The 17,273-nt window shown below is 43.8% G+C and overlaps 1 protein-coding gene across 1 annotated transcript; it reads right to left on the bottom strand.

Annotated features, from left to right (window-relative positions):
* Positions 1 to 15,511: 15,511 nt before the first annotated feature.
* Positions 15,512 to 17,273, bottom strand: LOC121535048 (40S ribosomal protein S28). Its single transcript, XM_041841735.1, has 4 exons — positions 17,203 to 17,273; positions 16,855 to 16,902; positions 16,249 to 16,373; positions 15,512 to 15,642 (listed from the first exon to the last, which is right to left on the bottom strand). The coding sequence occupies exons 1-3, from the start codon at positions 17,239 to 17,241 to the stop codon at positions 16,251 to 16,253; spliced, it is 210 nt and encodes a 69-aa protein (XP_041697669.1). The 5' UTR covers positions 17,242 to 17,273; the 3' UTR covers positions 15,512 to 15,642; positions 16,249 to 16,250.

Genomic DNA, 17,273 nt, shown 5'->3' with positions numbered 1-17,273 from the left:
CAGAGAACCAGTGAATGTCCGCTAGTTACCTCGGAGGCGATTGTCTGAAGGCCTCCCTCTGTGTCCTAAGGGCCCCATTAGTAAATATGAGCACCATGACTGGGGTCATTGTCCGGGTCAAGGGCAGTAAATCAGAGGCCCCTCTTCCCCAGGAGGTTCCCTGACCCCACCACAGCACATCCTGCTACACCGCATGAGAGTGACAAAGGCTCTGCCAAGTTCCAAAGATGCCTTTTCCCAAATGTCCTCTATATGCAATGGGGGTATAATTTCTCTAGTGACACAGACTCCAATTTTAACATTGATAGGGTGTGATATTCTGGCACAGGATCCAATTTTAGCATCGATGAAGCTTAATACACAGCCGTCTGGCTTCCAAACAAGGTTATCATGATATGTTTGGAGGAAACCTGAGAAGTAGGTTAGGGGGGCTATCCTGAAGCCAACCTGTTTGTCATGCCAAGTGTCTGAAGGAACCTTTTCAAAATCACCCCTAGCGATCTGTTGGTCTGATGGAGCTAGTCTTACATAATTTAATCTCCATTAAAAACAATCTCTTCCAATTTGTACATCATGACTTTTAAGTCTGCAAGGTCTGTGATACAATAGTTAGATTTACCATAGGGTGCTAACTTTGGTTCTCTAGGGCGACAGTGCCCTGCTGTTTCTGTTTGTTACTGGCTAATAATCAGATTGCGGGATGGGTAGTCAGTTATGTGGACTGCCATAAATCTAATTAATTGCCAAGGACAAAAGACAACCAGCACAACACAGGAGTTTTGCACCTCTGAAATACATATAAATTGCTTTACACCTCATATACAAAGTGCACAGTAAACATTACTATATGAGATAACGTGTCTCAACAAGTACCTCAGATTCAGGCACCATGCCCAAGTTTTCATGTTTTTTTCCCACCTGCGGTTGGATTGGCAACTTCGCATGGTGTTGTTGACTATGATATACCCTCGAGACAAGTCACCCTGCTGTTTTTTCCCTGCTGTGTACAAGTAGAGGCCTGAAGGCCTGTGGACAAACAGGGAGGGTGGGGGAGAAGAGAGAGAGAGTTTAGTTCATTAGGATCCCCATTAGCTACTGCACATGCAGCAGCTACTGTTCCTGGGGTCCACAAAAACTTACAAATACATGACAAAGTACAGAACAGTAATAGGCAAGAACAACATAAGATATTACATTAAAAATAAGTACAGTTAAATTATATATTTAGAAAGAAGCGCTGTGATACCATATGTTTTTTGTCTGTTTTTTAAAGCTAAACTTGCTTTTGCCTTAGTACAGTAGCAGTGCGTGGATAAAATCACTGGGGAAGCCAAGACAGAAAAAAAGCCATATTACAACCTACAGTACCAGTCAAAGGTTTGGACACACCTACTCATTCCAGGGTTTTACTTTATTTTCTACATTGTAGAATAATAGTGAAGACATCAAAACTATGAAATAACACATATGGAATCATGTAGTAACCAAAAAAGTGTTAAACAAATCAAAATATATTTTATATTTGAGATTCTTCAAAGTAGCCACCCTTTGCCTGGATGACAGCTTTGCACACTCTTGGCATTTTCTCAACCAGCTTCATGAGGTAGTCACCTGGAATGCATTTCAATAAACAGGTGTGCCTTCTTAAAAGTTAATTTGTGGAATTTCTTTCCTTCTTAATGCGTTTGAGCCAATCAGTTGTGTTGTGACAAGGTAGGGGGGGTATACAGAAGATAGACCTATTTGGTAAAAGACCAAGTCCATATTAGGGCAAGAACAGCTCAAATAAGCAAAGCGAAACGACAGTCCATCATTACTTTAAGACATTAAGGTCAGTCAATATGGAACATTTCAAGAACTTTGAACGTTTCTTCAAGTGCAGTCACAAAAACCATCAAGCGCTATGATGAAACTGGCTCTCATGAGGACCACCACAGGAATGGAAGACCCAGAGTTACCTCTGCTGCAGAAATCGCAGCCCAAATAAATGCTTCACAGAGTTCAAGTAACAGACACATTTCAACATCAACTGTTCAGAGCGGACCGTGTGAATCAGGCCTTCATGGTCGAATTGCTGCAAAGTTCACGTTGAACAATGGGAGATCGTTTTTACTATTAGGCTGATGGCGTGGTAAAATTTTTTCGTAGGTTCTGGATTTATTAAACAATAGGTTTATATTTTAATAAATTAATGCAACAGGTTTAAATCAGTAGATTACCAGAAGGTGGTTATGGGTTTGTTATTTATAGGTTTAGTGAATTTAATGAAACATGGAGTTATCCGATGTGTTCTGTTTTTTGTTTTTTCCAAGGATTGAGGGAAATCCCCTACAGTATATGTTAAGGGACAGTAGGAGACAACGTGTCAAACATTTTTTTTAAATAATAGATGCCTGGAATAAAATATCACTGCATACTTATACGAAGTAAGGGATTATATTGGCAAATGAGGGAAATATGACATTAAGAAGGGTGACAGGAACAATATACGGGGAAACAGATATTTCCTATGTTCTTGATTTGTCACGATCGTCGTTAGATGAAGCGGACCAAGGCGCAGCGTGATAGGCGTACATACTTTATTAAATGTACAACACGAACCAAAACAACTAAACAAACGATACGTGAAGTCCTAGGTTAAACAACAAACCTTACGGATCAAGATCCCACAAAATAACAGTGCCAAACAGGCTGTCTAAGTATGGTCCCCAATCAGAGACAACAAGCTACAGCTGCCTCTGATTGGGAACCACCCTGGCCAACATAGATATACATGAACTAGAACACAAACCTAGAAAACTAAACAATAGAAAATCCACACCCTGGCTCAACATTTAATAGTCCCCAGAGCCAGGGCGTGACAGTACCCCCCCCAAAGGCGCGGACTGTGACCGCGCCAACCAAACACAAGAGGGTAGGGGCCGGGTGGGCATTCCGCCTCGGCGGCGGATCCGGCTCCGGGCGTGACCACCCCTCTATCTCTAATCCCCCGTAGCGCCCCTGGTCTGGACCTTCCCCGCTGGCCGGAGCTGGACTGAACACCGGTGGAGCGGATTGCTCTGGCTCCGGCGTGGAGCAGCTGACCGGTGCTGGACCAGGCACCAGTGGAACAGGCATGGACCGTGCCGGACTGACGACGCGCACCACTGGCTTGGTGCGGGGAGCAGGAACGGGCCGGACCGGGCTGACGACGCGTACCACTGGCTTGGTGCGGGGAGCAGGAACGGGCCGGACCGGGCTGACAACGCGCACCATTGGCTTGGTGCGGGGAGCAGGAACAGGCCGGACCGGGCTGGCGACGCGCACCACTGGCTTGGTGCGGGGAGCAGGAACGGGCCGGACCGGGCTGACGACGTGCACCACTGGTTGGTGCGGGGAGCAGGAACGGGCCGGACCGGACTGACGACGCGCACCATTGGCTTGGTGCGGGGAGCAGGAACAGGCCGGACCGGGCTGACGACGCGCACCACTGGCTTGGTGCGGGGAGCAGGAACGGGCCGGACCGGGCTGGCGACGCGCACCACAGGCTTAGTGCGGGGAGCAGGAACGGGCCGGACCGGGCTGACGACGCCGCACCACTGGCTTGGTGCGGGGAGCAGGAACGGGCCGGACCGGGCTGACGACGCGCGCACCACTGGCTTGGTGCGGGGAGCAGGAACGGGCCGGACCGGGTTGACGACGCGCACCACTGGCTTGGTGCGGGGAGCAGGAACAGGCCGGACCGGGCTGGCGACGCGCACCACTGGCTTGGTGCGGGGAGCAGGAACAAGCCGGACCGGGCTGGCGATGCGCACCACAGGCTTGGTGCGGGGAGCAGGAACAGGCCGGACCGGGCTGGCGACGCGCACCACTGGTTTGGTGCGAGGGACAGGAACAGGCCGGGCTGGACTGTGGAGACGGATTGGAGGTCTGGAGCGGAGAGCTGACACAACCCGTCCTGGCTGAATGCCTATTTCCACACACTCTGTGTGAGGCATCAGCACAGGACGTACAGGGCTGTGCACTCGTACTGACACTACAGCACGTGGCACTGGCGCAGGATATCCGGGACCGAGGAGGGGTACTGGAGGCCACGAGCGTTGAGCCAGCACACTCCGTCCTGGCTGCATGCCCACCTTAGCACGACACGTGCGTGGTGCTAGCACAGGACGTACAGGACTGTGCCGGAACACTCGCGGCACAGTACGTAGCTCCGCATAACTTGGAACCTGCCCAGTCTCACGCTGCCTAGCCTGAGTACGGGGAGTTGGCTCTGCTCTACCTCTAGGCTCCGCCAACCACCCTTCCAGCCCCCCAAACCTGGTGGACTCCTCTCCTAAATCGCCGATGCGCCCTGTAGCTGCCTCCAGCAGCCCCGTCGTCCATGCCGTGTGCCCCCCCACAAAAATGTCTTGGGGTTGCCTCTCGCGTGTCCGTCGTCGGCACGGTTGGTGCCGTTTCTCCTCCCTTGCCAGGGCCTGTACCTTTGCCCAGGGCCCTCTGCCCGCGAATATGTCCTCCCAAGACCACCATTCGCCCACCTGGGACATCGCCAACTCCTCCTGCTTGGAACGCTGCTTGGTCCTTTTATGGTGGGATCTTCTGTCACGATCGTCGTTAGATGAAGCGGACCAAGGCGCAGCGTGATAGGCGTACATACTTTATTAAATGTTCAACACGAACCAAAACAACTAAACAAACGATACGTGAAGTCCTAGGTTAAACAACAAACCTTACGGATCAAGATCCCACAAAATAACAGTGCCAAACAGGCTGCCTAAGTATTGTCCCCAATCAGAGACAACAAGCTACAGCTGCCTCTAATTTGGAACCATCCTGGCCAACATAGATATACATGAACTAGAACACAAACCTAGAAAACTAAACAATAGAAAATCCACACCCTGGCTCAACATTTAATAGTCCCCAGAGCCAGGGCGTGACATGATTACATTTTGCATTTTGGCCATTTGGCAGGCGCTCTTATCCGGAGCGACTTACAGTTGGTGAGTGCATACATTTTCATACTGTAAAGAAAGGGGCAATCCTACGAGATAATGTCTGGCATAAAGGTAAATTATTAAATTTATTAAAGTCACTGTTTTGATATGAAGAAATATTGACACATGGGTAAAGCAATGTGTCAATAGGGGGGATGGTAGAGCAGGTTAGGACACACTTTGTGGCCTATGGTATAACGAATAACTAAAAAAAAAAATTGAAATTTTATATAGTCATCACGGAGTGAAAGGAAGAAATTGGGTACAATGTCTGCCAATCGTACGAATGACTATCCGAATAACGCCAGATAAGAACGGATTGTCCCCCTTTGAGAAAGTGTTTGGAAGACCTTACAGAATGCCACGGTTGGCAGGACCAGAACAGGCAGACATAGAACTAGAGAATACACTAGCAGAACACATGTGAAAGTTGTTAGTTAACCATACCCGTATGTCTAAGAATTTGTGTCCTACAGGAGAATTAAAGGAGAAGGTGACTCATAGTATACAACCTGGAGACTGGGTGTGGATCCAATCGTTGAGGAAAAAGGATTGAAAGCAGCCACGCTGGGAGGGACCATATCAAGTCCTATTGGTAACTGCCTTCGCTATAAGAATAGCTGAGAGAGCCACTTGGGTCCACGTTACCCACTGCAAAAAGGTAGGCCCACATACCAACACCGTTGAACACACACAGAGTTAAAGAGAAGAACTGAAACCACTAGGGTTCGGGGGTAAACTCTGTTAATGAAGAAACCCTACCCCAACCTTTCATCACTGTGGGGTGTTCCTAGAGGTGTGGGTATGGGGAAGTACCAGGCAGGTGGGTCAGGGACAGGATTGGGATGGCGTTTTGGGGGATTTTGGGGGACTCTGAGCTGCATCATCGTGTTAACTATATTATGGATTAATCCAGGTCAACCTAAACAGGGAAATGATTAACAAAACAATACCAAGGTACTGATTCCATCTCGTAGAAATACTGAAACCAAGAAAGACTATTGGGGGAATGATTATTTTATAGTTAAAGTCAGTTTAGGACAAGATGGGGGATTCAAGATACCATTCGACTTCTCCCATGAAGAGATAGGAGGTTTTGGGGGCTTTGGTAAGAAGGGGGCGTGTACAAGAAAGTTAGGTCCTAGAAGGTATGGTAAATACATTTGCACTGGGGAACACTCATGTCCTTGTGCAAAGGTGTTTAAACATACCTGGGGAACATACTATGAGAATGGGATAGACGCAGTACACCGATGGGGAATTAAACAAACCCATGATAAATGTAAAACGGAACTGGTGATTACGGTAAAGTCAATTATGCAAGATGACCTAGCAAGGAACTATTGGGCCTGTGTTGATGAGCACGGGGCAGATACATGTGTGAGGTTCATTTTTCAGGAGAGAAATGAATCTTCCACCTCCGAGACAGAACAGCAGGTAGATCCAATGTTATCACCAGAGGTATCAAAAAATTGTCTAATACCCCTTGGAAGGCCCTCAGAAGGAATCCTAAATAGCACTAAACCACCAAGGGTAGAATATTTCCTCTTGCAGGAAATAAACCAAGGAGAAGTAGAAGGAATTTCAAATGAGAACTTCTGGGTAAGGTGGATGAACTACACAGCTAGGGCGTTGGGTCAAACTAATTGTTATGCCTGTTCAACAGGTAGGCCAACCTTTGAACTGCACCTATGTCTCAGACCATGTTCTCTTGTGTGATAGATTTGGGATCAAACCAAACCTCACCTAATTGTTCTGATATTAAAATAACCACTCTTAAAAAGGATAATACTAAGCCACCCCAATTCACCATGACTCCCGGAGATTATCAATGTTATAGACACCAAAGTAATGCGAATTGCAGATCAAATTGGAGAAGGGTTTACAACAACGTTTTTCTGGTGTGTTACAATTAATAAAAATGTTGACTGGATTAATTATATCTATTCAACAAAGGTTTGTTAATTAGACTGCAGTAATTAGGGATACAGTAAAGGGAATCTCAGACCAACTATCCGCCACCTCACTCATGACCTGGCAGAATAGGTTGGCTCTCGATATGCTTTTAGCAGAGAAGGGCGGAGTTTGCAAGATGGTGGGAGGTCATTGTTGTACGTTTATCCCCAACAATACAACCCCAGATGGTACAGTAACTAGAGCACTGGCCGGTCTCACGGCATTAAGTGAAGAATGGGCTGAGAACTGGTGGGTGAATACATCATTAACTGGATGGTTTGATTAAATGTTTGGTAAATGGAAAACTATTGTTGCAACTATTCTGGGTGCGGCTATAACTTGTATGGGTATGCTTGTTCTTTGTGGATATTGTCTTATTCCCTGTGTCAGAGGGTTGGTGAGCAAGGCGTTGGAGAAAGCAGTGACCTATGGGCCCATTCCCTACTCAGACCGATGTAACGACGACCTATATCCTCCCGTTCTAGTGGACGATGCAGAAAATTTCAATCCTGATGAACCTGTATTAAATGAGACAATTGTTGATGTTTAGTATACTATCTTTTCAATGAAAGTTATAGTGAAAATCCTAACAAGGAGAGTGAGTTATGGTTGGAAGTAAAATTTGGTAGCATTGCAAGACAAATTGTATTTTTATAGTGTGTTTTGTACTAGTGACTCATTTTAATATGCAAAACAAGTTGTATGCCTTGTTGTGTGTTTCATTTTATAAGAATGTATTTTAAATGTGTGTGTGAAATTTAGTCAAAGGGTGGATTGATATAGAAATGTGTGAGTAAGATATGACTAAAATGTCACACCCTCAGTTAAACTAATAATGTATGACTAATTAGTAGACTAGAGCTTAGAGAGTTAATCAAATGTGTTTATATCACAGCAACAGAGTATTTGTGTCTTGTAATTAGGCAAGCAGAAGTGCAAAACGATTGAAACCAAATAACAGGAGACTGGTTCCCAAAACACACAGGGAAAGGGGAGTGAAAAGGCTTTCAGGATATTGTGAGGACGCGATAACTGAAGAATGCAGCCTGCCCGAGCAAGGAGTAGACTATGATAAGAAAGTGTGTGTGTGTGTGTGTGTGTGTGTGTGTGTGTGTGTGTGTGTGTGTGTGTGTGTGTGTGTGTGACCTGATGGTCAGGAGAGCAGAGGAAAATCACATGAGCTAGACCCAGGTGTGAACTTACAAGATGTGTACAGTGGAAAAATACAGCCCGCCTACAGCGGGGTGGGATTTTTCCTCTGACGTGTGCGTATAAAAATATTGTATGACCATTTTGTTGCAGAGTGCTCTCATGAATAAATATGCTGACCATGAGCAGAATTGGGTCTTTGTTTAATTTATTTAAACTAAGAGATTTACAACCTTTTGGGAATTATTCAAAGATTGAAGAAGTAGTTGACTTCAACCATTGAGATAACAAAATTCTCGTAACACTTCCATGTTGACGAAATGGTCTATGACTCTGTCATACAGTACACACTTTTAGTTTTTGTTGTCTTAGGCTACCTGGCTAAAATGCTTGCTCGCTAGCCAAACTTCTTTTCATGGGCAATGATGAGCCAGCTAGTTAACATTAGCCTACTACATCTAGCTACATATTGAACTTCCATCCTCTCAGGTCAGGGGCACGATGAATGAATTTATGGTTGGATCAGAAACGCTGTTATAATCATTGGCCAGTACGAAGAATTAAGTAAAACCACAAGTTCAAATCCCTATCCATGGCTAATTTAGGAAAGGGACAATTTTAGCTAGCTAGCCACCGGAGGACAACAACACAACAAGATGCAACAATTCAAGTATTGCTCTCAATGTGATGTGATTGGTGTGAAGACAAATCCAAACTGGCTTCCCTTGAAGGGAGGCCAAATGCTTGCCGTCTTCCCTTGCGTTCAATGCTACGGACGGCAAGAATGTCATACTCTTTTTGCCCAGACAGCATCAGATCAGATAGATTAGCTACACATACAGAGACAGAGGGGCGCTGTTTCGCTCGCTCGGATGCTTTCTCCTAAGATACATTCAGCCTCTTGCAAATTGAAGGAAAATGATGAAACACAGAGAGACAAAAGATACATCATTTTATGCTACAGCTAGATAGCACTGCAATGCATGAAATGTGTTGAGTAGTTGACTCAAAGAGAGAGAAAGACAATAGTTGAACAGTTTTGAACAAATTATTGGAACACTGGTCACTTTAATAATGTTTACGTACTGTTTTACTCATTTCATACAGTGGGGAGAACAAGTATTTGATACACTGCCGATTTTGCAGGTTTTCCTACTTACAAAGCATGTAGAGGTCTGTAATTTTTATCATAGGTACACTTCAACTGTGAGAGACGGAATCTAAAACAAAACTCCAGAAAATCACATTGTATGATTTTTAAGTAAATAATTAGCATTTTATTGCATGACATAAGTATTTGATACATCAGAAAAGCAGAACTTAATATTTGGTACAGAAACCTTTGTTTGCAATTACAGAGATCATACGTTTCCTGTAGGTCTTGACCAGGTTTGCACACACTGCAGCAGGGATTTTGGCCCACTCCTCCATACAGACCTTCTCCAGATCCTTCAGGTTTCGGGGCTGTCGCTGGGCAATACGGACTTTCAGCTCCCTCCAAAGATGTTCTATTGGGTTCAGGTCTGGAGACTGGCTAGGCCACTCAAGGACCTTGAGATGCCTCTTACGGAGCCACTCCTTAGTTGCCCTGGCTGTGTGTTTCGGGTCATTGTCATGCTGGAAGACCCAGCCACGACCCATCTTCAATGCTCTTACTGAGGGAAGGAGGTTGTTGGCCAAGATCTCGCGATACATGGCCCCATCCATCCTCCCCTCAATACGGTGCAGTCGTCCTGTCCCCTTTGCAGAAAAGTATCCCCAAATAATGTTTCCACCTCCATGCTTCACGGTTGGGATGGTGTTCTTGGGGTTGTACTCATCCTTCTTCTTCCTCCAAACACGGCGAGTGGAGTTTAGACCAAAAAGCTATATTTTTGTCTCATCAGACCACATGACCTTCTCCCATTCCTCCTCTGGATCATCCAGATGGTCATTGGCAAACTTCAGACGGGCCTGGACATGCGCTGGCTTGAGCAGGGGGACCTTGCGTGCGCTGCAGGATTTTAATCTATGACGGCGTAATGTGTTACTAATGGTTTTCTTTGAGACTGTGGTCCCAGCTCTCTTCAGGTCATTGACCAGGTCCTGCCGTTTAGTTCTGGGCTGATCCCTCACCTTCCTCGTGATCATTGATGCCCCACGAGGTGAGATCTTGCATGGAGCCCCAGACTGAGGGTGATTGACCGTAATCTTGAACTTCTTCCATTTTCTAATAATTGCGCCAACAGTTGTTGCCTTCTCACCAAGCTGCTTGCCTATTGTCCTGTAGCCCATCCCAGCCTTGTGCAGGTCTACAATTTTATCCCTGATGTCCTTACACAGCTCTCTGGTCTTGGCCATTGTGGAGAGGTTGGAGTCGGTTTGATTGAATGTGTGGACAGGTGTCATTTATACAGGTAACGAGTTCAAACAGGTGCAGTTAATACAGGTAATGAGTGGAGAACAGGAGGGCTTCTTAAAGAAAAACTAACAGGTCTGTGAGAGCCGGAATTCTAACTGGTTGGTAGGTGATCAAATACTTATGTCATGCAATAAAATGCAAATTAATTACTTAAAAATCATACAATGTGATTTTCTGGATTTTTGTTTAAGATTCCGTCTCTCACAGTTGAAGTATACCTATGATAAAAATTACAGACCTCTACATGCTTTGTAAGTAGGAAAACCTGCAAAATCGGCAGTGTATCAAATACTTGTTCTCCCCACTGTATGTATATACTGTATTCTAGTCAATGCCACTCCGACATTGCTCGTCCCAATATTTCTATATTTCTTAATTCCATTATTTTACTTTTAGATTTATGTGTATTGTTGAGAATTGTTAGATACTACTGCACTGTTGGACCTAGGAACACAAGCATTTCGCTACACCCGCAATAACATCTGCTAAATATGTGTGTGCGACCAATAAAATTTGATTTGAAAAACTTAAATGAACGATGGAGATGAATTGGGTTTTCTGCCCATAATATCATTTAAGGTGCTCAAAAGTATTTTCCCATTGCTTTTTATGTCAATTATCTTGTTTTGGTTTTTTTCTCATTTGTTTGTTGTTTAGTCACAACATTTCTCAATTGACAGTATGTCAACCAATCATCTGAGTAGCCTGACTTGTTTGCCACCTTTGTTTGCATCATTTCTTTGAACCATAACATTTTTCAATTAATCATCGATCCAGGGGGCTCTAACAGTTCTCACAGTTAGTTTCTTAACAGTTGCATGTTTGTCAACAATTGGCCAGAATAATTGTACAAATACTCCAAGTGCTGCAACTGGATTCTCCTCCTTATACACGTCAGACAAACATACTGTACTTTTTTTTTTTTTTTACATCTTCAACAAAAGAGTCCCAAGAAAACATTTTGTATGATCTCTTATAAATAACTTTAAGGCCTGCTTTTGGTACTTTGGCTTTCCTTGTTATTGGCACGATGTTATGGTCACTACAGCCAATGGGAACTGATATTGCTTTGGAGCAAAGCTCTTGCAGCATAGGTGAAGATATGATCAATACAAGTGAATGTCACAGATCCAACACTATTGGTATACAGTCTAGTTGGTGATAACCTGGGTCATGTCACAGGCATTAGTCACAGTAAGGTGCTGTCCACTCTGGAAGGGGTCCGATGTTGTAGGGTGGAGCTGGCCTCTCTGGAAGTGGCCTGGTGGTGTAGGGTGGTGCTGGTCTCTCTGGGTGGGGGCTAGTGGTCATGATCTTGGAGGATGTATGGCAGAGTTCCTCTTATTCTGGTTTTTGCTTTGTCTCAAGGCCACAACGGCAGGCAATGGCATCTAGAATTTGATACCAGCAACCCTCCCGTTGCCTATTCACTTCCTGACTTTTCCAGTCGGACCCAGGATTCAAACAAGCTGGCTCGCCTCTCTCACCGCTAGGCTACCTGCTGCCCATGTAGATGGTTCAGATATGAGTGGTGTGGAGTGATGAGAAGTAAGCTGAAACCTTGTTTTCACCCCTTTTGGAGATGTTGTTGTTGACTAAGAAGCCTGTTAAGCAATATGCTTGGAATCTCTCCCTCTGGTATCAAGTGCCAGCCTGCTCTTCCTAGTCGTTGACATGGGCCACTTTCAATGAAACTTCGCCAAGGGTGTCAAATGTGATTGAGACTTGTTTGTGTCTAAATATGGCTCATAGGTTATCAGCTTACCCCTCGACAGTCAAACTATATCCTCTGGTTCAGGCCCCTAAGAGATAATATATTTATATCCGTAATGTCAACTGAGTTGGTGAACGTTCATTATAAACTGTGACAACTCAACAACTTGTTGTTTAGAGATCGATATGGTAGAGTCTACTGGTAGTGTTTTCCTCTGAGGTAAATATAGAGTTGATAGATGTTGTTTCAATAATTGTAGATGGTTTCATTGACCAAAACTTCATTATTAAGACCCTGAGTTTTACCTGAAACTTTGGGCCCTGGTAAACTGTGGGCTCTTTTTCCTGGTTAGGTCACATGGTTAGGTACAACTCAAGACCATATTCATGATTTGTAAACATAAAAGTGGGGTCAACTCACGCATCTTAGTCATTTTGTATGTTGAAATATTGCTTCAGGAATGAAAACAATGTTTACCCCTTGGTCTTTCACCCACCTGCCTTCTGAGACATGACAGCGCACAGTATGCCAAACGATACCATGTGTTATTGGACCCACTCATCGAAGTCCATGAATAGCTTGGCAAAAGTTGATCCAGTCCATTTGTAAATGTATGCCAGTGAGAGGGGCCGTAATAGTTCGGAAGTAAATCACTTTGGGTTTCAACTTACTACGTCTTTCTGAGTGAAAGTTGCACCATGACACTGGGTCTCTATAGGTTATTTTGTTTGTGTCGAGCTGTTGATCCACTGATCAGTCACAGTACTGTACTAGACAGCAGCAAATGCTGCGCTACGCTGTCAAGTCCTTTAAATCATCTTCTCTGTCACCCTTTTAACATATTCAAAACGTTTTCCCCATTCACCAAATTCCCTCTTAAACAAGACACAGCATTGTGATAAATGTACACGAGCTCACATTATCTGATTGATTACTTTCATAATCATCATCCTTATTTACCAGAAGAGAACAGAATCACAATTGATCGGTTAAGATGAATGAGACAAACAAAAGCATGAAAGGCAATGATAGACAATGGAGGTCAGACATAAGTCATATTTGATTTGAATAATTTAAAGGAATATGTGAGGCATTTGTCACAGTATCAAGAAGCATAACGATAATGTCAGTTAAGCTTAATTTAGATAGCATTCATATGCCATTCTGGTCTCAAAATACATACACTCCACTACGTATGTATTTGGACAGTGATGCTTAAATGTCAAAATGTTTCATGAGGTGACAGTACAGAAATCCACCTTTTATTTGAGGGTAATTTCATAATAATAATAATATGCCATTTAGCAGACGCTTTTATCCAAAGCGACTTACAGTCATGCGTGCATACATTTTTTTTTGTGTATGGGTGGTCCCGGGGATCGAACCCACTACCTTGGCGTTACAAGCGCCGTGCTCTACCAGCTGAGCTATAAAGTGACCTATAAAGTGCTCTCATTTCTAAACAGTGAATCATATATGAAACACCCTCAAATTAAAGGTTACCTTCTGTACTGTCACCCTATATGATACATTTGATCTCAAATCCAAAATACTGGAGAATAGAGCCACATTTAACATTTTAGCATCACTGTCCAAATACATATGTAGATGAGTGTAATAGGTACCACAAACAGTACGTCCATCTCCTGTAGTTGTTGGAAATAGGTCAAAGGTAAGTGTTGCAGTTACAGAATAGAAAGCATTTTCACCACCAACTAACCACACAGAGGTGTTGAAAAGGTACACATAGCAAAAGGGGTTGACCTGCTTTTTTTCTGTTATGGACTTGTTTACCCTTGTCCATTGAGGCTGGAATTCAAACCTGCACTGCAGAAAAACACTGTGGTATTTTTATTTACACTGCTTAGCGGGTGAAACAGAAAACACACTTGCATTTTGACGAAAGGGTGTATTTTTTGCAACCTTTTGCATGTTTCCTTGAATATGGCCCAAAATGTTGTAGACAGGGAGTTCATGAGTTCTGTAAGTTAGTATATCACTTAGTGACTGTTCATGTAACATGCAAAGTGGTGTAAAAATAACCCTGTGGCAGATGTCACAAAATGTTCTCTGTGGACCTTTGAAAATAGTCATCTCAGAGAAACTAGGAACGATGCTTCCCTCTACTGGAAATGAGCTAATTCAACAAAGTAAATAAGATTTTAGCATGAAATATCTGACCTAAGGTTCTGGAGCAGTGTAACTCTAGATTTGGCTGTATAAGGCTATAACGGCACGCTCAATAATAGAACGTAGCTATGTCCAATATGGGGAAAGCAAATAGCGACACAGGAAATGTTTGGCACTATGATACAATTGATAATATACATCCTGTCATATTACACTGTAGTTTGTGGTATCAGGAACATCCATTTTTGTAGGCCAACGACATGTTAACACAGCATCATGCAGCCAGAGACGTAGGAGGAAGCGAGACATCCCACTCGCAAATGTTTTTTTCTGGTTCATATAGTCAATGAACTAAACAGACCAGATCCCACTACTGTCACATTGGTGTCTATGGGAGAGCCACCCCTTAAGCAGACATGACCATACTTTTTTTCCCCCAACGGTAAACAGCCTGAGAAAGGACTCTTCATTTATCCACCATCTTTGATGCAACCCCCCTGCTGCCCTTACCTGAAGTGAACCCTGATCTGACCAAAGGATAAGTAAAAGCTATCATGGAACCCCTCTCAAATCAGGCTACAAAACCCAATCCAACTAAAGGGGAAAAACATTCCACCTCTTAATATGTCAATCTAATGAAAAAAACATTACTGTAGTGGCACTGCTCCACCGTTCAGGCCTACAAATAAGCTAGTCCCAAGTCAGGCTGAAAACCTCCCGTAGCCCTCCTACCCTCCCCTGTGGATCTGAAACTATTGGATAGGCGTAAGAAATATGGTGAAAATTCCACCCAGTCTAGCAAATCCTTTCAAATCTACAGGAGTGCAATGTGTTGGGGAGCATTCCAGATACTGCACATTAGTAGTACATAATTTAGTTCCAGTGATAACCGAATCATTACACCGCTGCTACTTCGTCCCCCTGTAGAGTACATTTCTGTATGCTGCTCTTTTGACAAAAGGAGAGCAATCATTAAAATCAAACCTATTTAGGTTCTACTTCAGCACCTGCACACATTTTTGCAGTACTAGGTGGGAATTGTATGTTCAAATAGGATCAGTGACAAGAGGTGGCATCCATACCATATTCAAGGACAAGCGAGTAAATAAACTTCCATTACAGTTAACTTTAGTTCAAAACATGTCTACACACATCGGTCATTGAACAGGAAAAATACAAATCTTCACCTTGAACAACCAATTTTATTTAAAAAAAAAAAAACTGCACAAGTGAGATGTGGGGCCATTGCAGGTGAACTGATGGGGCGTCTGCGCCATAGGCGTTGGTTTGGCATCTCATATCTTCCCCGGGCACTGCAAGGAAAGATGTGCAAATTCATTAAATGTATGCACATATACCATATGTTTTAAACAGCAAAATAACAGACCCAAGGACAATTCTAACATACACCTATCCCTGGGACGACATACAAGTTGGAGTTGAGCTGAATGGCTTTCCAGTCCACCTACACAATTACTTACCTTATACTATAAAGTAATAATTTTACAGAGGTAGTACTGAGTCATTTTGACTTCCCTTGAGGGCCATTGCTAGCAGCATTGTTTTATAGTTCCCTTAGCTTTGTGTGAAAACATACTTCAGGAATGGGTACCCCTCGCAGGATTGTGTTCCAGCCCTACTTCAACACACCTGATTCTGCTCCTCAGGACCATGATTAACTTAGTCAGGTGAATAAGGCTGGAGCAAAAACATGCGCACCCAACTGCTTTCTAGGAGTACATATGACTGCCCTACTATACGTCAGGGCACTCAAACCCTGTTCCTGGAATAATTAGCTGGTTGATAAGTTGAATCAGGTGAGTTACAACTGGGGTTGGTGTGAAAACCTACAGGACTATAGCTCTCCAGGAACAGGGTTGGAGAGCCCTGTGTTACATGGACAATAGTATTGTACACACCTTTATCGCAGCCTCCTGGCTTCCCTTTCAGACTCCAGAAGTGTCAGCACATCACCCTCTCTGACTGGCCCCTTCACATTCCTGATGATGGAACGGTTGCTGTCATCCATGAACTCCACACGGACCTGAAAGAGACAGGCAGGATACATAACATGCAACAGCCACACTGTTTACAGTTATTACCATAACACGCTGAACCAAATAATCAAATACTACATCTGGTCACACCTGAAGTGTTTAGTAAACTGGTGCATTTCTATAAATAAATTGTATTTCAATCCATTGACAGTTTACCTAGTTAACTAGTTTCTCAGGGATGGGATACACAACATCTGTCATTGATTAGCTAGCTACTTTGTTTTACCATGACATGTTAGCTAGCTGGCTAGTGACCACATGCCACAACCAATCTAGCTAGCTATGCAGGATAATCTTATACATTAGTATGTGGCATAGCCAGAGGAACAGAAGTGGGATCAATGACTACTAGCTTTTGCACAATACATCACCATTAGCTAGTTAACTTACTAACTTAGCTAACAATCGACATCATTAACTGGTTGGCTATCAAGTTAACACTAGAACTAGCTATTCAGTAACACATACCTGGGTACACTGTCCCTGGGAACCAGTTCTCCCGAGCACCTTGGTGACCTGGATAATACATTTAAACGGTTAGTTAGCCAACTAAACATCTGAGGAAACGTGGGATGTAAGAGTGCCTGTTCTTCAGCTACCTAGTGAGTGTTAAGCTAGTTAGCTAAAAGTAATGGCTGCTGTAATTTAGCACTTCCAGCACGCGCAGGTCACCAAGCTATGAGGCCCCATACTCCGTTCAAGTACAAACGTGGCAGGAACTTCAACAAAAAAAAATAGCTCAAATGAAACAGAGTATTTACGAATGTATACATTAATTTCTTGAAAGTCTCTTAAATAGGATTTGAGTTTTCTTACTCTTGCAAGCTTGATCGGCTGCACGCGGCTGGCATCCATATTGTCAGGTTAGACCGGAAAGGAAGTCACGT

Source organism: Coregonus clupeaformis, chromosome 21 (genome assembly GCF_020615455.1).
Source record: "Coregonus clupeaformis isolate EN_2021a chromosome 21, ASM2061545v1, whole genome shotgun sequence".
Lineage (NCBI taxonomy): Eukaryota > Metazoa > Chordata > Actinopteri > Salmoniformes > Salmonidae > Coregonus > Coregonus clupeaformis.
Note: the sequence above shows the minus strand (reverse complement) of the source record. Positions and strands in the feature narration are given on the sequence as shown.